Genomic DNA, 22,401 nt, shown 5'->3' on the forward strand with positions numbered 1-22,401 from the left:
GCCTGTAACACGGCCACCTGTTCCAGCGCACCAGGTCCCCCCTTACAAAGCTGTTTCAGCCAGGTTCCGGCCGCTCACCTTTTCACAAAGTACCCCCATCGGCCTGGACCGCGTTGGACGAAGGCGGCAGATGAGAACATCTAATGGTGAGATGGGCAAGTCTTTTTAACTTTCTGGATCTTAGCTTCATACCCCAGCTTGGTCAGGAAGTAGATTATAGTGCGGAACACAAAAGGGTGCAAACCAACTCAATGACAAGGTAGTACCCAGTTAAGTTGCTTTGTTTTATGACTCTCGCATTAGTAACTTTTCCTGCTGTGTACACGTTAAACTTGTTTTTTGCATGTACTGTTTGACATTGCTATGGTTATTCTTCTGTACCAGTTACACTCCTGTCTTATCTGCTCTCTATTCACATACTTGCTTGAAGATACTAATAAAATATGAGGGAAGTAAGGTCTAATATGCTGGAGTTCATATCTGAACCACAGCCACACCACACATCTATTTTTAGTTTTCTGTTTGCCATGCATTCAGCTTAACTACCTAGATAGGCAAGCCTTAAATAACTAAGCAGCTTGTTTCAGAGAACTGTATGCAGTTGCAGTTGCTTACTCAGTGGTGAGTGTATCCCAGCCAGAGTTCTGGGACAAATAGCATTTTTGATGTTTCTTTATTAAAATTATACATATGTTTACAAGTCAGTACTTGCCTTTTATGATTCTAAGCTAAGAATCCAAATTTTGCTCAAAAAATCCCTCAACTACAAATTAATTTATAAAAATAACATCTAAAACTGCATTTTCCAGTCTTCAGTAGAGCATGACAGTTTTCTTCAGAAGGTGCTCTCTAGGAGCTCTAACTATAGCAATGAGATACGTGATATATCCCATATTAGTACTCTCCTTTCAATTTATATTGTAGCAAAATCTTGAGAACTACTTTAAAACCCACGTCCGGAGTGTATCCTTGCTGTATGTGTCTCAATATACTTAATGATCCAGATTAGACATCGAGGTAAATTCGACATCTAATTGTGCAACACTTGCTGAGATCATGTATCTCAGTTCCTGATTCTAGAAGGACCAGTCACAGAATAGCAGGTTTGCCGTGAGCTAGTTTTGCAAAAAGAGGCTCTATGCATCACAGAGTAGGGGTTCCTTTTTATTTTTAGTTATCCTTTCCATTTCCTGTTTGGAAACCATGTGAAATAATATTAGTTACCTAGCCTGAGAGTAGTATCTTTCCAGGTATTTAGCTTTCGAATAACTGATCTCCTGAACATAAGCAACAGGATGATGAACAGACACAAAGCAAGGTTTCTGCCACTTTTCAAGACTATGAAGCCAAAGCAATATTGATTATGCTAGATGTGACTTTTATGACTCATTACAATAAGCATAGCAGTTGAGCAGGAAACGCTTCTGAAATCAAAGCGCTGAAGGCAAGTGGGGATTATCATGGACTTCGCAGTTTGAGACTGGTTGCAAAGATCTATTAAGTAGCTCCAGCAGAAAATAATAAAGTGACTAGTGTCACACATTCTGATCTCTTTCCTTTTTCTCTTACTTTCACAAGGCACTTCCTTGTCTTTGAACATGTGAGAGTTTTTTGTTTGCTCATGTACAGTGAAATTTGATAGCACAAAAGCCCTTTATTATAGAAAGAAATTGTAAACCCAAGCACTGAAAACCGGTGGTATCTTATTTTAGTTACTTGCTAAAGCCTAATACGTTGCACGTCTACTTTTATAACAATGGGAGATAGAGTTGGAGATGTAAATTTTTAGAAAAACAGCGATTACAAGACAGTAGATCATCATACTGTAGGAGACAGATTAACAACTAGCCAACATGTAAGGGAAAGTTCCCTTGAGACTTATATTGCTACTCTTGTGCTTAAAGAGTTATAAGTTTTAAAATATAGTGAATGGAGTACCTATTTATCACAATACAGCAATTTCAATAAGTATCTTAAAAACTAACCCATCTTTTTATATATTGTGGTGTAGGACTTGAATTTGGCAAAATTAATTGGTGAATTCCTTTAGGTAGGCTCTGCTCTGAGTAGGCGGGATGGGATTCAGCTCAAGTTTAAGTCACCTAAAATTAGTCTAAATGTAGGCACCTGTATAAGAATTAAACATTAGAACACCCATTAGAGGCAGTAGAGGACTAGGGCTTGATTCAGGGTCTGGTATTGTGTGGCAGATATGACAGAGGACCTATGGGAGACTTGTTTCTTTCTTCAGCGGCAACTGGAGGCCAGCAGGGTATCTGAAATACTTAAAATGGTGCTAAGGATCTACATTTAAACAACTGGTCTGAGGCCCTAGCCATTGCAGTCAAAGAAAGTTAGAGTAGGGACTGCCTTTGGATGAGGTGGCTTTCTCTGTCAGCTGTTTTAGTTGTACCAATACCTGCTGATTGAGATGGTTCATTCAAATGTGTATTCTGGCATTTAGATTAAGAAATGTAAATGTCTTCAATTCAAGTAGTATCCTGTCCTGGATGTTTGCCTACAATGTTAAGTACCGTAAAGCTTTTCCCAGTTCATCAAGGTTGGGTAACCGAGTAGGTTTCAGCCTGTGTGGAGCACAGCTCAGGAACTGAGGTGCAAACAAACTGACTGTTCAGGAGAGGAAGTTTTCAGGTTCTCCATCCCTGTCACCAGTCAAATAAAAAACCCAGCCCCCAAATAGGTTATTGGCCATGGAAGTGAAAAAAACAGAAGTTACTAATCACTTCTTGAGAGAAAACAGTTCCCTGCTTGCTACCATCTCCTGCTTGCTACCATCTCCTTGCTACCCTGTCCTTGCTCTGCCAGCCCAAAATAGTGAGGATGTAAGTAGGACAATATGCAGGAAACGCAGATTCAGATACAGCGGTTGCTGTATTCTGTGGCCAAGGTGTCTGAAAAGTTCAGGGAGGCAGAAAGACTCATGGATAAGACCTGAAGGGGCATAATGAAATCCACTACCCAGTGTTGCTGGGGACAGAAAAGCCTCTGGACTAGAAGATGATGGCTATGTGATCCTTTCAAGGATGGGACTCTTTAACTGATGGGAAAAGAGAAAAACTATGCTGGTGTGCAGTGGCATTATTAGTCACACAGATAGATGGGCTTGATGCTGCAAACAGGACCTAGCAGTGTGTTGGGAGCTGCTGGTGCATCACGTGAAGCATGTGGCAGTCCTAGAGAATCCGGACGGGAGGTGATAGCTTGGGGCAGGTGGTGCAGGAGAGAATGTGATGGACAGGACGCAAGCACCGGAGGCAAAATTGAAGCTGTCAAGTAGAAGGTAAAAAACAGGGAGCCCGATGGTAAAATTGCCCCAAGTGCTGCCAGTCCCATGCTCCGTCTCAGACAGAGAGGCTTTTTACCTTCAGGCAGCTTAATGCAGAAACTTGTATTAAAAAGAGGGAGATACAGATTATTTATGAACCGAGGAATGTTTGAAATAAAAAGATCCTTTGTTTTCTAAACCAAAACAAAAGCAGACTTCTGACATGCAAATGAAGAGATTATGGAGTAGTTTCTAAACAAAGAATTAGGGGAAAACTGGCAAAGTGAAATAAGACACAGTATAGGACAGAACATCCCTTACAGGTGATGTCAATGATCACTGCATCCTCAAATGAAGGATAGGGCAGACGCTGACAAAACTCAAGCAAGAAATAGTCGGGAACAGTTGGACAAATGTTGTTTAAAAATATTTAGTAAAACAGGCAACCCTGCCAGTAATAGTGAAAGTTTAAAAAGTAAGATGGAGAAACAAAGATATTTTTAAAGAAGCTAGATGGCATATGTCAGAAACATGGTCGAAGGAAGATAACTAGCGGAACATAACCAGCATATGACCATTGTGCAAGCCGTATAGGAATAAAAGACTGTTCCAGTGAAAAAGCATCTCTAATGTATTAAAGAAAAACTAAGAGCCAAATCAGATAAACAAACTGACTGTATCATCAAGTGTCGCAGGATCCGTGGAGTGAAATATCATGCCTAAATGGGAAAAAGTACAGTGATATGATTAAATTATGAGCCACCAGGATGATAATAGTAAATGTGGCAAACCACAGAAACCAGAGGAGTTTCAAGGGCAGCAAGCACAGTCATAAAAGGAGACTTAAATTGATGTCGTGTAGGTTAAGCGTTGTAATAGGCCACAGTGCTGTGTTTTTAGGTGTATCATAAATAACTCCTCAGTGCAGCTAATGAGGAAACTTAGAGGAAGGGAAACCATTCTTGAACTGCTCCTGAGGTGTGTGTAGGATCACACGTAAGAGCTACTCTGTAAGGGTGGGCTGTGTCTCATCTGACTGTATAGACTTCTAAGCTAAGCTAGGTGACCTCGATTGGAAGAAATGGTTAATTCAGGTAATTTAGTTCATTGACCAAATACAGACAAGGAGTCTTGCCCTCTGTGTGCGTAATGCACTCTGAGCCAATATCTTTGCAGAGGTGAGAAGAGTAAAAAAATCCAATACAGTATGTGTTTTAATTTAAAAGAGGGAAGGTAAATAAAAGCACGAAGTCATTTATCTAACAAAGGAATTTAAAGGAGCAGAAAAAGGTGATGAATGCTCACAGGCAACACGGAGAGTGTTCAAAGACAGCATATTAGATGCTTAAAGCAAATTCATGTCACCTGTCAAAACAGAATTTGGAAACACCAGAAAAGGGTTCTATCATTAAACACAAGGGAAAAGAATGTATCAGAAGAAAAAATTTTTAAAAGGCGTCCTTCAGATTGTTGACTTGTATCCAAATAGAAAAAAAAAAATCTTTAGCAATTTTGATATAAAGCTACAGGAACGTAGAAGCAATTTGCTAAATATACAAAAATTACATCTTTTTTAAAAAAAAAAAAGAGAAACCAGTAGACTACTGACAGTTTGTAGGCCTTGTAAGTGACTGAGAAATAAAACCTGAGCTCACATTAGATAAGGATCTGTCTCAAAATGTCAGTAAAAGTTTTAGAGTAACTAAATGAATAGTGGCAGATGGCCTGAACCAAGACTTCTAAAGGGATCTAAGAGTGAAATTGCTGAGCTACTGCCTTAGCATGGAATTCATTCCTCAGAAATTGCCTCAGTACAAGGCAGAAGGTAGCGATGGGATAACCATTTATAAAGAAGTATCAGGAGGGATCCAGTGAGCAGTAGACCAGTAAGTCTGACATAATAGTACGTAGAATATATAAAGAATGTATTTAGGACTTAGAAACTCTTAACAGAGAGTAACATCAACAGACTGGTGGACCCTTACGATGATGAAGAAGAGTCCATGTGCCCTATGTAGAGGAAAGCTGTACCCCACAAACGGATTAGATTTTCTGAAAAAAAAAATCCCTGAAGATGTGACCAAGGGGATTCAGTAGGTATAGGTTACTTGGATCTCCGAAAGGCCTCTGACAAGATCTCTTACAAATGTCTCTTAATAGAGGTCTGGGATAAGAGGGAAGATCCTCCCATGCTTTAACAAGCGAGTAAGCATTGAGTAACGGAGAAGAGGAAAGCGGTTGGTTTTCTTAAGGAGGGAGCTGACAAGTGGAGTCAAATGTTCAGTGTCTTCAGAAATAATGTGGGAAGGGAGGTATAGAATGACAGTATAATTCATGCTTGTGTGCCAAATTATTCACGGGAGTAAAAGCACAAACTGCTTGAACAGAGTTGCAGAAGGATTTCACAGTACCAAGACACAATGCACTGCACTGGTGGCAGGTGAATTCGGTGTTGATAAATGCAAGGTAGTGCACGTGGAGGAACACGAGCCTGGTATGCTTGCAGAAGAATGGACTTTGAGCTGGATATTGCCATTCAGGAAGAGATCTTGCAATCCTAACAGATAATTGAAGTGTCAGTTCAGTGCATAGTAACAGTCAAAACAGTAAATAAAAGGGCAGGAATCTGTAAGAAGTGAATAGAGAACAGAACAGAAAGTCCAATTGTGCCACTGGTGTGGCGTGTGGGGGCCATCTCCCTGTTCCTTTCCACCTCAAAAGGCATTTTTTACAAAGGACAATACAGAGAAAGGCAAAAGGGCAAGAAAACCTACTTGATGTCTCTGTGTGAGGAATGATTAATGTGGCTAGGGCTCTGCTGTTTGGAAAAAAAAAGGACAATAGGGAAATAGAAGTCTGATTGGCATAGGAAAAATTAACAGATAATAGTTATTTCCAATAATGTAAGAACTGAAGGGCACCAAATGAAATCGTCAGATAGCAAGTTCAAAATAAAAGATAGTTTTGACACTCTAAAACTAAGTGCTAAACATGATATTTCACATCTCAAAAGGTTACAGAAGCTCAGAAAGTGGTTTGAAAAATTCAGTTCATTAAACACAAAGAGATCACTTCTGCCCCAGGAGGGATCTGACTCTGATCTGCAGATGGCTGGAATTTAGGAAACTACATCAGAAAAATGCCATTACATGCCACATCTATTTTTATGTTCTTCCCTGGCCATCTGCTACTGGCTGCTGTCAGAGCAGCGGGGGGGGACTTTTGGTCTGCCCGAGGGTGGAGGGTCCTGTGGTACCAGAGGGGTATCTGGAACTGGATTTTCTCAAGGCGGGTGACCTAGCGCTTAGTTTTAGTGTTTTAGTATTTTAGTGTGTGCTACCCACAGCCTTTTCAGAGTGCCTCGCATGGTGGGTAAGCCAGCTCAGCGTGCTGAGTCCACAGTGTCACTGTGGACTGCAACTACAAGGGACAGCCTGTGCCTCCTCCTGTCCCCGGCTGATCCAGCGAGGAAATGAACCCAACACCAGCTCACAAGTGCTTTTGTGGTGGTTCAGTTTGTGGCTGCACAGTTGCTAGATGTGCCTGTGCAGAGGAGGGATCCCCCCCTTCCCGGCAGCATCCCACGGTGGCACTGGGTTCATCATTGGGCAAAAGCACGCAGTCCATTCTGCAAAAATCAAACCAAATGACTACTTTTCAGAGATTATTTTTCATGTATCTTCTAGAAGAGCTGTGTGGGTTTTGATCTTGTTTTCCTTTGTCAGTTCAGCTGTTATTTCCCTGCAGGTAGGTGTTTGACAAGGCAGAGAGCTTGTGCTCTGGCTGATTAAAAGCATGGAGCCTTCACCTGGAGGTCTCAGAATCATTAGCACTTCAGTGTCACTTTGGTTTGCTGGGTTGGGTTTTTTTTTAATGATTTGAGCTGAGGAAAATGTGTGGGGCTGTGTATAAATATTTTATAATATGTGGTATCTTATTTTTACTGTGTTATCCAACAAGTGTCCTTGCAGCAGGAAGTAATAGGGAAGTTTGGGGATTCAGAAGGGAGTTCCCGTCAGGCTCCTGTGCAGTGCAGCGCAGTCTGGATTTTTGTAGGAAGATGGCATTAATATTGCAGGGCAGTGTTTGGCCTTTCCTTCTCCGTCTGAGGCAGTGCTAGGGGAAACCATGTGATTTCAGTGGGTGTTGAGAGGTCGCTGTGTGCAGAAATGCCTCCGGGGTTTTGTGACCACGTCCCTGGAGGAGGCAGTCCCCAGTTAAAGGACAGGCTCAGCTGAGCAGTGCAGTTTGCAGGTAAAGAATGAGCCATAAAGATTATGGAGCTTTCCAAACTGTAAATATAGTGCTGTGTACAAGTGCAGGTTGCAGCAGGCTTTGCACTCCGCTGATGGAAGCCTTTGCTTCCAGTGCCTGAACGGATCCAGCTTCACTGCAGGAGGATGCAGATGTACGGGCAGTAAATACTGGCCCTCGGTGAATGAATGAGGTTGTGCTCTGCCTGGGTCACTGGTCCCAGTGAAAGGTGGACTGTTTGGGTGCTTTCCTGCTTCATTGCCTATTTTCTGGAGCAGCTGAATTAAGTTTGTCATTTGAGTGAGAAAATGAATCCGTCTTCCCCTCTTTTCCTGGGAGCAGTCTGCTGCAGCCTTAACACTTCAGCTCCTTGTGCCCCAAATAATGATTCAGCATTTGCCTGTGAAGCAAGAGAAGTTTCAATAGCCTTGCAAAAAATACCTTCATTGTTTACTTCTACTAGGATTTTAATCGGTATAATGTAACAAAGATAGACTGATACTCTGAACAGTGTTGGAATACAAGGAACTCCTAGCTCCCAACCAAATAGTCTCTCTCTTTGAATTGCAGTTATTTGAATATAGATTGAAATCACATTAAGCTGCTTTAATGAAAAACAAATGTACTCCTTGGCTTGCTGCGTTCGAGACACTCAGGCACTTTGGGAGCAGTCTGGGCAGCGCAGGCAGCCGTGGGCACAGCGGCCAGGCAGCCAGTTTTTTGTTTCTTTTCTGGAACTTCCTCCCTAAGGGCACCCCATGATGTCAGCAAGCCGTGAGCGCGCCGCTGGCAGTTCCCAGCTGGGCTCAGCCTCAGAGGCACGGCCGGGAGCTGAAGGCAGCGAACAGGCTGTTTCTCTGCACGGTCGGTAGCTTGAAGCCTTTTGTGATCCTGCGCCAGCTCTTCAGGACCGAGCATCACCTGTTAGAGGTCAAACCCTTGTCAAGGGGGCAAGTCTGACGGCAGCATGGTAGCCAGGGGGGGAATGGCACGATTTTGGAGTCTGGAAAGCCTTCAGATGGGTACGTGTGAGTAGAACATGCTTTCTCTCTCTCTATTTTTTACATTGTTTTTAGATTGAACTAATAAACTGTGGCAGTCAGGGGGGCTGATTCTGATCACGTTCGTACTGTGTCATCCATGGGAGCCTGCAGCCTTACACCGGTGACGAAGCTGCCAGGAGATCAGAGTCACTCCCAGGCTGTCTTTTAAGTTTTTGCATCCCATTGGAGCGATCAGGAAAGCCCACTGCTACCTCTAATATTTCTGTCTGTAAACAGTAGAGAAATAGATGCAGAATGCAAGCGACTGATTTTTGCTTGAGTCTAACTACAAAGACAATGTAAGCTTGTTGATTTGGTACAGAATAATCAACAGTTATCAGTCCCAAAATTGCAGTCATTTTTCATGTGGAGCCAAATGAATTAGGTTGTTTTGATGTGCTGTTGTTACTGGAACAAACCAACAGGCAGTACTGATAGTACAGTGGAGATGTATAAAGGATCACTGGGATTAATTTTTTTTAATGTTGCTTTATAAGCTGAAAATTTATTTCATGAATTATTTATTTGCAGGTTTTTTTTAATAAAGCAGTTGCAGTAAGTTTCACAAGATGTATTTTAAAAGTTTAAAATCAGTGTTCAGATTTATGAGTCTGTAGGGAAAAAAAAAACTTGTTTTTTTAAATAGAGATTCTGCATCTTCTCTGGTTAGGCAGATTATACTGTTGATGTGAGTGTATATTTAAAATGCTGGGAAGTAGAAGAGAACGGTTGAATAGCCATGTTCTGTTACATTGACTATGCCATATTTTTCCACTTTTAAAGGAAAGAAAAATCTTTTAGTGAATCTGTGCAGTAATCAGCTTTGATCTCTCTTGCAAATTAACACCCAAATGACCAAAGAGGCTAGTAATGATATGAGCATCCATGAGGAGGAGGTTGAAGTGTTTCTCCCTATAAGGTAGGGAGATATGGAAATCATGGATAGGTGCCAGCGTGCCTGTCAGTTGTGTAGGTATATGTGGAGTAAAGCCAGGAGTCATCTCTTTGCAACTCTCAGCCATCCGGAGCCCACAGCTGTGCAGGAAGGCGGTACCCAGGCTTGAAGCAGGGCAGAGAAGAGGCAGAGTCAGGGTCCAGCTGCTCGACCGTGCTGCTAGCTGGAAGTGACAGGTTCAATAACTCAGCCTAAAGCTCCTTTCCCAGGCCGTGGGGAATGAGAAGACACTCTGCAGGCTGTGGGACAACTTACCTGGAACACAGTAACCACTAGAAAAAGAGTTCAGTTCTAGCAGACTGTTATGAATTTTTTATTATTTTTTGCTTTTTGTTTTTTATTGGATTTTTGAGCTCTGTATAATCTTTGGACTCTGTAGTTATTCACAGCTTGAGCTTGCTGTAGGAATAAATCTTTAGGGATAAATTAACAAAGACCAGAGAGTGCACTCAAGTACTGGGCCACTGGTCACAAACGCTTCTTGATTACTAGCTTATGCTCTGATCTGTTTGAACATTACAGCTGGCTTTCAAAGGCAAACATTCTCTGAAGGGGTCTAGCACTGAGTGGTGTGGACGTGAGTCAGTCAGTATTACTTGGTCCTGAGATCTCCCCAGTCCTCTTCATCTGCCAGGACAGAGATGATCGCCAAAAGGATCTAGCACCCAGTGACGTACCCCAAATGGGTTTTACCGTTTTATACAGTAACTGCAGATGTACATGTGCATAGTGACAGTCACTTTGATGACGATTCTCTTGGTTTATGTGGCTGTGTAGTAAGATGAAGCCCGTCTTAGTTCTGGCCTGTGTTTCTTTACAAAGCTGCCTCTTTGGTCAGGAAATGTACAATTGTCAAACCAAGATTTTTTTGTGATTTGAGGCAATGCCCAGTCCGGACTCCCTGTCCCCTTGGGCCTCCCCACCTGGGAGAAGTGGCGGCAGCCAGCTCAGGGCAGGGGCTGTGGCATGGGCTGCCCACCCCTCTCAGGGATGGGTGGGTACAGAGATGTCCCGTTGTGACATCCCTGCAGGGGATGTGACGGTGTGACAGCACCCAGCCTGGGACTGGCAGTGGCCCCCTCTGAACTGATGAGCTCACTTATCTGCCGTGTGGGAAACAGCATGGAGATCGCCCTTCTGATTCAGGTCATCTGAGATTTCCTCTGGGTAAAAAATACAATAAATAATGGTTGTGGTTCTATTTTTCGTGCACAAAAAGGAGAATTTCTCAGTTTCATCAGCTGCTAAGGGAGAAGATTATGAAGAAGAGTAAAAGTATTTCATGGCGGAAAAGCACTTTTCCTGAGAGCTCTGTTGTCCTCCACTTCTGCTGTTATTGTTATATTTGTGACAACAAAAGCAACTTCTCAGCAATTCCTCTTGCATTGTTTTTTTTTGGGGAATCACAAAAATGATGAAACAAACAGCTGTTGCACCTTTGTTTTAGTTGCTGCAGATGGTGGGACTGAGTCTTCGGCCTTAGTTGATGACAATGGCAGTGAGGAAGATTACAGTTATGAGGAGCTCTGCCAAGCCACTCCCAGGTACCTGCAGCCCGGAGGGGAACAGCTGGCAATTAATGAGGTAATGTCCTGGGCTTTGCATTGCTGTAATGACGGGGTGGGTGGGAGGCGTTTTCCACAGGTCTGAGGTTTCACATTAATAAAAAGTGCGATGGCAGCTACCAGCATAGCAAAGAATCCAGCAGCCATGGTGTGATGGTTTAGCCCGAATTACCACACAGTTTCTCTCACTCTCCCCCTCCCCAGCGGGCTCTCTGGCAGGGCCCAAGGGCAGATACCATGGGAAGAGCACAGTGACTAGTTCTTCACTGGGAGCATAACTCGTTAGCCTATGTAACTGCTCTGGAGTAGGACTCTACTTGTTCTAATAAGTATATCCATAGGTTACTGAAAATCCATAATTTTAGTTTTATCTTGTAATAGGAGTAATCATGGGCACTCTAGTGAGATATTTTGATCTTCTAGTAATTTCTAAACAGCTCATTGTTTATCTTTTGTCCTTCACAACCTCATTTTCTTGCTATTTCAGCTGATAAGCGATGGCAGCATTGTCTATGCAGAAGCTCTCTGGGACCATGTGACTATGGATGATCAAGAGCTGGGCTTCAAAGCTGGAGATGTCATTAGAGTTCTAGAAGCTTCCAACAAAGACTGGTGGTGGGGAAGAAATGAGGACAAGGAAGCCTGGTTTCCAGCTAGCTTTGTCAGGGTGAGTAACTCTCTTGCTTTTGCACCTTTGTTACACGAGATTCGTAGCAGAGTGCAACCGCAGTGGTCATAGCATTAAATTTAAGTGAAGGGCCTGATCCTCAACATCTTTGTGTCTGAACATCAGTGGTGTAACTCCTAATGACTTCACAAGGAAAAAAGCAATAGAGGATCGCATCGCAAGATCCCTTAGCTCCTTGGACACCTTTTACTCTCGCTTCTTCCTTTGTGTGCTCCTTTTGTAACCAAAGGAATTTCTCAAGCAGAAATGAGGGCAGCAAAAAGCTCAACCAGGAGAAATCAGTGTATATGGAGAGGATGCAGCAGTTTTCATGAGGGAGCGAGGAAAGCTATACTGCAGGAATTTCTTGGTAAAATAGGGCTGAATTTATTACCACAACATTGTGTAGGAATCTGGTTCACAGTTTAACTCCCCAGTCAGAACTCAGCGAGATTAATGACTATAACTCTCGAAAGGTATAAAATGGAACTATGTTTTAGAAATTAATTTTGAAGTATTTTTGAGAGCCTGTAATGAAGCTTGGGCCACACTATATGAAGTACTACACAAAGTGCAATAGCTGGTTCCCACCTTTGCCCTTCCCAGATCTTCAGCCAACATGGACAATCAGACAAAACTCGAAAAAAGAGGTGCTGTTATCCACATCATACAGACGGGGAACTGGGGCAGAGGGAAACTAAAAGTGTTTGAGTTGTTTACTTTTGTAATTTTTACCCATATGCAGGTTTAGCCAAAATAACACATAAACTATTAGTAAGGGTCAGAAATAAGCTTAGGTCTGAAAAATACACAGGCAACACAACATGGTATCTCTCATACTGCGACTAGAAAGCCATGTATTTAACCAGACAGAAATATCAACACTTTATTTGAATATACAGTGGGAGCAATGAGATAAATCCTGTCATTGAACCCTCTCTGTGAGGTAAGAATGGGAACATTTCTGTAGCAAGTCCTCTCTTAATTGTAAGAAGTTTATAACAGTTTTATCACATTTTGTAAAAGTTTGCTGCCTTTCTCTAGTTTGCTTTGTTTGCTCTGGCTGCAGCTGCGAGTTAATCAGGAAGAAGTGCCAGAAAATTGTAGTAGTATCCAGGATGAAGAACAAGATGCAGATATTAGCAAGCATCGTCAGAAAATAGCTGAAAACAAGGATCAGATGAGAACCAACGTTATACAGGAAATTATGAACACAGAACGAGTCTATATCAAGCATCTCAAGGACATCTGTGAGGTACGTGTTTTAAGCTGAGTGCATTCTGCTGACCTAATTAATGTGAACAAAACATCCCATATAAGTTGAGAACCGGAGTGGTTTCTTGTATCAAAATATTCCCAGTTGTACTTCTCAGGCTGTTGGTCAGACCCTTCTCTTACGGCTTTCCTCTGCTGACTGCCACAAGGCACCACTTCCTTTTTTTTTAAAAAAAAGGCATTCCACTTTTGACATGGAAAAAGTGCCTTGCTTATCTGACTGCTATTTCCATAATAATGAGAGAAGGAAGTACAGTTTATTTAGAACTTTTTACCACTTGGGTTAGATAGAAAACTTTCAGTAACTTTAATAAAATAAGTTACAGTTCAGGGACAAAACATTTTGAAAGTAACTTGCAAAAAGAATGCTTGCTGAGTGAGATTTTTTTGTTTGTTTGTTTTGTTCGATAAAGAGATTTTTGCTGGATGCTTAGAAGCTATGAAGAAGTCTTTAAGGGTGTTTTAGAACTACCTTTCTTGTTTGAACCATGAAATGTGAGTTTTTTCTGCTGGAGGCCCACACTTGGACAGGAAGCTTCTTAATACTTTTCACTGAAGTTTGCCTCTTCTGACTTGGACTGTGACACACTTGACCTGTATTTGACTTGTGTTTGTGGTTAGCATCTGGAAGGGTGCTAAGCAACCTACCAAAATATTCTTTGTACCCTTGGTTTGCTGTATCTCTCTGTATTTGTGTCGTAGTTCAGCCCCCATCGGGACCAGACTACGCAGTCTCTCTCTCACTCCCCCCCACCCTCCAGTGGGACAGAAGGGAAAATTAGTAAACAAAAAAAACCCCAGCAAAACCACGTGGGTTGAGGTTGAACAAAAAGTAAATTTAACAGCAATAACAGAAGAAAACAAAACAGTGATGGAAAACAAATACAGTATAATGGCTTATAACAAATCCCCACACCTAATTTCTTCCAAGTAGTAGGAGGCCCCTGTCAGCACCCTCCTCACTTATATACTGAGCATGATGTCAGATGGGATGGAATAGCCCTTTGGCTAATTTGGGTAAATTAACCCCAGCTGTTAGCTAATTAGTTAATTATCCCAGCTGGGTGCCCCAGCCATAGGGGCACCAGCTCCAGTTCTCCCAGTTCAGGTGAGTATTAATTCTATCCTAGCCAGAACCAGGACTATTTGTCATGTTGTCATCCTTTAGTCCACCACTTCTCACTAGATTCTTTCATAGACAACAAAGTAGACAAGACAGCAGTGTTTTTTTATTTATTTTTTTTTAGATTGGGCCTTTTTAATGCATTTTGAAGAAAGAAAAAAGGGAAAACAAAAAATAAAAAACCCCTGTTTGCTAATTGGCTAGTTTTAAAACATTAAATGTAAGTTTTTGCATTTAGATTCACTGTTTACTTAAGCTAGTAAGCTTGAATGTGTGTCTAAAAGATCAGGGAGGAATTTGTCCATGCAACTGTGTTGCTGCCTTGGTTAGCTAAGTTCTAGGATGACTTTCATATTTTACTGACCTATTAATTCTTAGACTGATAGTAATAATTAATTTTCTCTAATACACATGTTCTATATCTCTGTTTTTTTTTTTTTTTAAATCTGACATGCCTCTGAGTTTAGTACAAGAGAGCAAACATGCATTTTCCAAGTAGAGAAGTGATGCTCCGTGTTCAACATGGGGTAGAGATGGTCTGCTTTCCTTAGAGTGAATGTGTAGGGTGATGCAATCAGGACATAGGGCTGAAAATATACTCAAATAAGACTAAGCCAGAAAAGCTGTTGCAGATAGTAATCCAAATTTACAGGCTCTGCACTAGAATTAATCACTAGGGCTGGTGCAGACAGGATCATGAAGCTGGACTATATCCAGAAAAACATTTTACATTCAAGAAGTGTCTGCAGACCACATTACAAAAGCTGCACCGGAATTAGTTTTCCTTGTCAGAGTTACCCTCCTAACAGTAGTAAATGTGGTGGCTGGCTTGCAGCGTAGCCACTGCACAGGTCTCAGAGCAGATGGCTGTGGAGGAGACAGGAACATTCATAACAGTGCCAGCAGCGTTCAGGGTTGCTTCCTGGTAAACCTCACCGGAGCAATTGCAAGGCTTTTACAGCTGTCTGCTTCCAAAGACATTGGAGGGAAAACTGCCTGAAAGCAGACAAATGGAGGAGCCTGGCAGATAACCCCTATCACTCCAGTTAACCTTCACACTCATGTGTGCCCTGGCGCCATAACTGGTACGAGAGTATGAGCACAGCAGCTATTCCTGGATATCCAGCTCCTGCACCAAATCCTCCTCGCCATGTGCAGCTTTGTGGAACAGGTAACCTGAGGACGTGCTGGCCATGCGTGGCAGCTGCTGCTGTGTATTTCAGCCCTAAGAGGCCTCCAGTTGTACCTTTGCTTCTTAGCTAGGTAAATGCTGACGTGATCTAATATCGGTTACTGATGGCAGAGCAGAATTTCCTCTGAGGCTGTTTTAAAACTAGAGGACTCAGTTGTGTATCTGCTTAACACTAGATATGATTAAAGGGAACTGGACCCTTGTGATGTTCTTACAAGTAAAGAGAAAAAAACTGGAAAAGTTAGTGTATTTTTATGTGTGGTCTTGCCAATTCTATTACCTAATACCATATGGATTTTACCAAACAGCAGCACTCTGAATGCATTATAATATGTTTCTTCATTTTGCTTCTCTGGCTTAGACTGTGCCCCACTTACCTACTGGTTAAGGAACCAGTACTTCAGCCCTGGTAGAAGTTGTCTTTATATTCATTGTTTTAGGGTTTGTCCTTATCCACGGAGATATTCATAGAGAAGAACTGTTATGGCACACAGAAATTGCTACAAAAAACCACGGCCGCTAAAGCAGTAGCATACATGGGGCCTTACACCGGGCTCAATTCCAGCTTGGTGGGTGGTCATAACAAGGAGATGCAAATGGGCTTTACACAGTTGGCAGGTTTCTGGTTCCCTGATTCATTTATGGTACTGTGAGACAAAAGGTGGACGACAAGAACCAATGTGTAAACATTTCAGATGCAAATCTGAAATTGCATATCTGTGTGTGTCTGTGTGGCTGGGAAACCACTCACCTGCCCATAGATTGCAGGGGCTTTGCCAGCTCAGATGGGCTTGTTCAGGGTGGAACTTCTTTTCACATCTTCAAACTAAAGAGTTTTAAAAATTTCATTTCCAGGGTTATATTCGGCAGTGTCGCAAACATACAGGAATGTTCACCACAGCTCAGTTAAGCACCATTTTTGGAAATATTGAAGATATTTACAAGTTCCAAAGGAAGTTTCTGAAGGATCTCGAGAAACAGTACAACAAAGAGGAACCTCATCTAAGCGAAATAGGGTCATGTTTTCTTCAACATGTACGTTGCAAAAGTCAATTTTATTTATGAAATTAACAAAACGTGATAAGAAAATGCTAAGTTACTGTGTTAGTAGGGAATTTTAGTAACAAATACTTATCAAATACTAAACTGTGTATAGATGGCATTTTAGAATGTAAGATAATTTACAATTAAATAATTATTTAAATGGTTTAGATTTCTCCTCATCTTTAGCAAGCATGTTACTTCGTACACAATTTTAAGTTTCCTTTTCAAAACTGTAATGATCACATATGAGCTGGACTATTTGCAGTGATCTCATATTGGGCATGCAAAAACTTCCTAAAGAAAATAAGGAAAATAGGTGGTGGGGAAAGAGGCTGTGAGTTCATGATAGACACTTGCTAAGCCTGTAGCTGTCTTCGCCAAAGAAAAGTACTTCTTAAAGTGAGTTTGATTATCCTGACTCAATGGAGGCCTGTGGAGGCCTATTTCTGTGTCCTGACAAAGAAGGTACATAGTTTTGGCAGTTACAAAGTAGATTTCTGTATAGTTTTCAGGCTGATCAGCCCGGAAACAATACAGGAAATGGGTTAATTAGATATAATAGACGTTATAAAAACATCTTTCCTCTTTTATGGACAAATAAAGCTTTGACTTTTTTTTTTTTTTTTTTTTTAGCAAGAAGGCTTTGCTATTTATTCAGAGTATTGTAACAATCATCCCAGTGCCTGCACTGAACTTTCCAAACTAATGAAACAGGGCAAATACCGTCACTTCTTTGAGGCCTGTCGCTTGCTTCAGCAGATGATTGACATTGCCATTGATGGTTTTCTTCTCACGCCCGTTCAGAAAATCTGCAAATACCCTTTGCAGCTTGCAGAATTGCTCAAATACACCACTCAGGAGCACAGGTGAGAGAATGAAAAAAACAAATGTTGTAATAGTAATAACACCTAATTACTCAGATTTTCTGGGTGACACAACACTGAGGCTTTTGAGATCAGGAACAAAACTCCCATTGACCTCTATAGACAGGAGCTCCCTACTAGATGGGCATTTTGGAACCATCACAAATATTAACAAAAACAATATGTGAAAATGGAGCACAGGGGACTGACAGGATGAGGAATAAGTGAGAGAGGGAGAAAGGAAGGAAGAAGGTGCTGGAATAGGATGCAAGGAGGGATGTGTAAATCATAGTGGAAAAAAGCCAGTGTATCAAAGAAATGAAGGGGAAGGAAATCCACAGAAGAAAGAGGCGAGCTATGTAAATGTTGTGGACACAAGAAAAGATAAAGAGGGCCGTAATAAAATCACAATCTAAGTAAGTTTGGAGGTAATGATTTTTAGAAACTTATCAGTAATAAACATTGCCATTGTTTGCAATAAAGTCCAGATATTAGATTTGCAGCTGGGATAAATAAGAATTGAAGTTGCAGGTAATTAGCCTTTCTAGTATACTCCTGAGCTGATTAAATCTTTGACTAAATTAAGATTTTATCTTTTAAATGTCTGCCTTTTTACCTTGTACAACTGCAAGAAAAATGTTCCATTGTGACCCCTGTGCTCAAAGTTCAAATGCAGCTTGAGGCAATGCTTTCTCAGTCAAAGTCTGCACTTCTTTAATCTTGAGAAAACTCCCTGCAGAGACCACAGGATTTTTGCCAGGGGCAAAATACAGGGGATGTGAAGTACTGACATGCGGGTATGAAATGCCTCCATTCAGTTCTGTGGCTACCTGGGAAGACCTGCAATAACAATTACTAACATGGGTATCTCTTTCACTGCTACTAATTTTAGAAAGATTATTCTGTAAGCTGTTAAACCTGCAGATGAAGTGACAGCAAGGTCTTGCCACCTTCCACCCATAGTACTTGCTTTCCTTTTCAGTGGCGCAACATCCAGAGATGCCCACAAACACAGACAGGCACCCAGTGTACAGAGATGCTCACAAACAGGCAGGCCCACACCCACACGGAGCCTTGGTAAAGCCCCAGCCAACTGGCTTGGTTTTGGTAGCTTTTTGTTTTATTTTCATAAAAAGTTTGAAGACCTGATTTGCACAGCCTGCCGTGAAGGCCACAGGTTGTGCAGCAAGCGTGGAATAAAGTGCACACCAACAGAGAAAGAAGGAACTGAGATAAGGAAGGGCAAGAGTAGCACTGTGGCTATCATGCGGTCACCCTGTGGGACATTTCCCTGAAATTAGTAAGACCCTATTATTGTTAATCTCACTTTTTGTAAACAGTGTGGCAGAAAAAGAGTTTCCATAAATATAAATAGAGAGAGGAGAGTAACACGCAGATTTACAAGAGGACTGCATCCATCAGCAGCAGCTGATGAAAATAGGAACTGAGACAGAAGCAGATAAAAAGGACAGCAAGGCTGACCCCTTTGGAGGGTTTATTTCTGGCTTGTGCTGTTTTCTACCTCTGGCTCCCTTTTCTGCAAGAGAAGTTCTGATAAAGGAGGGAAGGCAGCTGCTCTGCTGGGACTCTAAGGCAGGAAGCACATCTCTTTCCTTTTTTCTTCTCAGACACTCAATTTGAGGAAGGTGAAGGAGTGATGAATGCTGTTCAAAGGGGAACAAAAACCTGCCTATAAGTTGGGGAGATTCATAAGCATGTGGGGAGCTCAGGGAAAGAAAGAGGGGAGGAGAGCAATGGAAGAAGGACAGGAGGCTTGCATTTGACCTGGAGCAAGCAGGGGAAGGTGACTGTGTCAGCTCTCACACGCTTGTTCCATGAAAATGGGCCACTTTGTCAGCATTGTCTTGTTTAATTCCTCTCTTCTGTGTCCTTGTTCTTGGGTTCCTCACTCACCCTATTTGAGGTTGCTTTTGGTATTTTTTCTGCCCACATAGTGTTCTCTGTTTGCATTCATTGACCCAGCCACTGAGAACAAGAAGGAAAAAATACAGTTTTTAAACACAATTAAAGGAATGCCCTTCTCCATAAAATCCCACTAAAATCTTGCTTAAAAACAAATTCCTTTGGTGAAATGCAGGTATCACTGAGGTCAATGGGAGTTCTACTATTGTTTTCAGTAGAGACAGTATTGCAATTAATTTATTCATTTATCTACCTCCTCTGCCTCCTTCCACTAGTTTAATAATTTGTTCCTGGACAAAGTGTAGCAGTACAGCAGCACTGAATTGACCAGACTACTATGTGAGGTTCAGGATAGCTGACAATCAGGTTTCTCTGATTTAAGTACTCTGCGTAGAGAGATAAACGGGTAATGTGGGCTCATACTTCAAGCACTGTGGAAGAGTTTGTGATTGCATCATTTCAATTGCTTAAGTGATCTTTGAAACGTGCCTACATTTCACAGTGATTATAACAACATAAAAGCAGCATATGAGGCTATGAAGAACGTAGCGTGCCTGATCAATGAGCGAAAACGAAGACTAGAAAGCATAGACAAGATTGCACGTTGGCAGGTCTCTATCGTAGACTGGGAGGTAAGTGTCAGCCTGTCCCTTTCCTGAGCAAAGGTCCTGTGTACAGTACTTCATGTCCTCTAAGGATATGTTTTTCTGCACAGTAGGGAGTTTATGATGTCTACTTTTCAACTGGTCATTGCTCAGTTAAAAGTCCAGTTGCTTCATTTGCAGTGATTCTGTTACTGATTACCTTGCTTATAAATCAGGAAGAGCAACATTATTAACATGGACACTTGGCTTTGAGATGACACTGGATTGAGATGAAGAAATGGATTTTTTTTTTAATATGCTAGACCTATAGAATCTCCTTTGGCTTTTTGGTAGTTTTTGAACTACCAGAGTTCAGAACTTGAACCTGCTTCATTGACTTTAACAAGTTTTGTCCTGATTTACGCAGAAGTAAAGTAGAGCAGAACCACAGTCATTGAGTTTGCATGTATGAAATTATCTTAATTCTATGACATTTTCAAATCTAATAATAAAAATACAAGAAAAATGAATGAATTTAAGACTGAATTATAAAATGAGACCGGTTAGGCACACAGTAAGATCTTAAAATATTACTTACTACATATACACATATCTCTTCTTAGGGACCAGATGTGTTAGCCAGAAGCTCAGAACTGATCCACTCAGGAGAACTGACCAAAATATCAAAGCAAGGCAAAAGCCAGCAGAGGACTTTCTTCCTGTTTGACCATCAGCTTGTGTTCTGTAAGAAGGACTTACTGAGAAGGGACATCTTGTATTACAAGGATCGTATTGACATGGATGAGATGGAAATTGTGGACACTGAAGATGGCAGAGACAAAGACTTTAACATTAATGTCAAGAATGCTTTTAAGATAATAAACAGAGCAACAGAAGAGATTCATTTGTTCTGTGCAAAAAAACAGGAGGATAAAAATCGATGGATGGAGGCATGCGAAAGTGAAAGGAGAAGAGTTCAGGAAGACAAGGAAATGGGTGAGTGAAAGATTTCCTCTCTAAAAGGTGGTAAAAACAAAGGGGAATGTTCTTGCTTTTGCACTTCTTTATGCTTTGTGCAAATGTGCACTCTGCCTTCTGGGACTGGTGTCTCTTTCTTACCTGACATGACCTTTAGCTGTGTAAGTAAAGCCTATCCAGGTGTGTTTGCCCTCTCATTGTTGGCCAAAGGTCCAGGGCAGGTAGCTGTGATATCCGTATTACCCATGTGATTCTGGTGCATTATGGAGCAGAATGAGATATAACAAGAGGCAATTCACAAAGACCATTCAATAATAAAAATCCATCAAAAATCCTAGCACCTTTGTATGAATCATTGGCCCAAAACATCTGTTCATAAAGGACACTTTATTATAAAGGCAAGCAGCAGTAATTGTAGATTTATACAATCCATGTCATATAATGGCACCTCCTCTGTCCAGGAGACCTGTGCAGTTGCACGGTGTCATTAGTTACAGACCCAACAATAGCACCACTGGGCAATTTACAAAGAAATGAAGCCTAACCTTGAGTGAGCAGGGAAAAAGCTAGCAAATCTTAGGATCAGCTTTAGACCCACAGCCTGTGGGACACTCTAAGGACAGTGTCTTCTCTTTGAATGTACATTTAGGATTGTTATTTAATTTCTTTTTTGCATATTTTCACGCTTCCTTTAAGATCAGTGACGAAAGCTCTGGCAAAATTTAATTGACAAAACATACACAAAGGAGGCAGCAACACTGATAAGAAAAATAAAACTCTTTAAATATTCCTAGTAGTAATGAAAATATTCCTAGAAGTAATGAAAATATTAGTGCATCTGTGTGTGTTAACTGCATGAGAACTTCTTTTTATAACATTCTTCAGGCTTAGGCTTTGGATGACAGCAGGCTAATATTGGAAGTGCAGTGAAGTGGATGATAGAAATTATTACAATTTAAACAAGATGCCAAATCTCATATTCCATGATCACTTAAAACACCTGGCCAGAAGAATAGGAAAACAGGAATAACCCTTAGATTACAAATGTAAACCTTTTGATCTTAATGGCTGTGTCTTGTTTGATACTGTTGTAAATATGACAAAAAAAAGACCACCTCCATATGAATTGTAGATAGTCCATAACTTGAAGAAAATACTTTCAAGTTTACCAATTCATACTCTAAAAACAGTTTTAACTCTTCCTGATTGTGCCAACTGTTGCAGTTAACCCCAGTCATCTTGAGTCTAGAGCAAACAATGAAGCAGCCATAGCTAAACTTTCCTTAAACTTTCCAAACTTTTCAAATGCAACTCTTCTCCTGTGCTGAACATCATGGTGTGACATTATGAACCTCTTGGGTATGACACTGATGGCTTTCACGAGTTGCTCTGTGTAGAGCTGGTTCAGTCACCTTGTGCTCATGGGCATGGCATGGTGGCTGCCTTTCCTAATTCACCTAAACAGAACTCTAAAGTGGATATTGCAAAAGGGTGAAGGTGTTCAGAAGGTAATAAAGCAATGCAGAGGATCTGATGATGAGTGTCCAAACAATCACTCTTACAACAAAGTTACAGAAGGCCTCCACTCCAGCATACGAGAACAGTAGTGCAGTCATATGGAAGGAAGATATGGAATAAATCACAGCTCC

The 22,401-nt window shown here is 41.3% G+C and overlaps 1 protein-coding gene across 5 annotated transcripts in view; it reads left to right on the forward strand.

The window, feature by feature from the left end:
* The window catches only part of SPATA13 (spermatogenesis associated 13), a 48,317-nt gene that overhangs the window by 17,955 nt on the left and 7,961 nt on the right, over positions 1-22,401 (forward strand). For 3 of the 5 annotated variants that reach the window (XM_086739511.1, XM_086739512.1, XM_086739513.1), the window contains 8 exons: positions 2-155; positions 10,986-11,122; positions 11,591-11,770; positions 12,840-13,025; positions 16,216-16,395; positions 17,038-17,270; positions 19,693-19,822; positions 20,398-20,770. In XM_086739511.1, the coding sequence (XP_086595637.1) occupies positions 2-155; positions 10,986-11,122; positions 11,591-11,770; positions 12,840-13,025; positions 16,216-16,395; positions 17,038-17,270; positions 19,693-19,822; positions 20,398-20,770 (1,573 nt within the window). Of the gene's footprint in view, position 1; positions 156-8,405; positions 8,569-10,985; positions 11,123-11,590; positions 11,771-12,839; positions 13,026-16,215; positions 16,396-17,037; positions 17,271-19,692; positions 19,823-20,397; positions 20,771-22,401 lie in introns of those variants that run through there. The other 2 variants (XM_086739514.1, XM_086739515.1) reach the window with 2 other exon arrangements.

Source organism: Chlamydotis macqueenii, chromosome 1, assembly GCF_036417535.1.
Source record: "Chlamydotis macqueenii isolate bChlMac1 chromosome 1, bChlMac1.mat, whole genome shotgun sequence".
Taxonomy (NCBI): Eukaryota; Metazoa; Chordata; class Aves; order Otidiformes; family Otididae; genus Chlamydotis; species Chlamydotis macqueenii.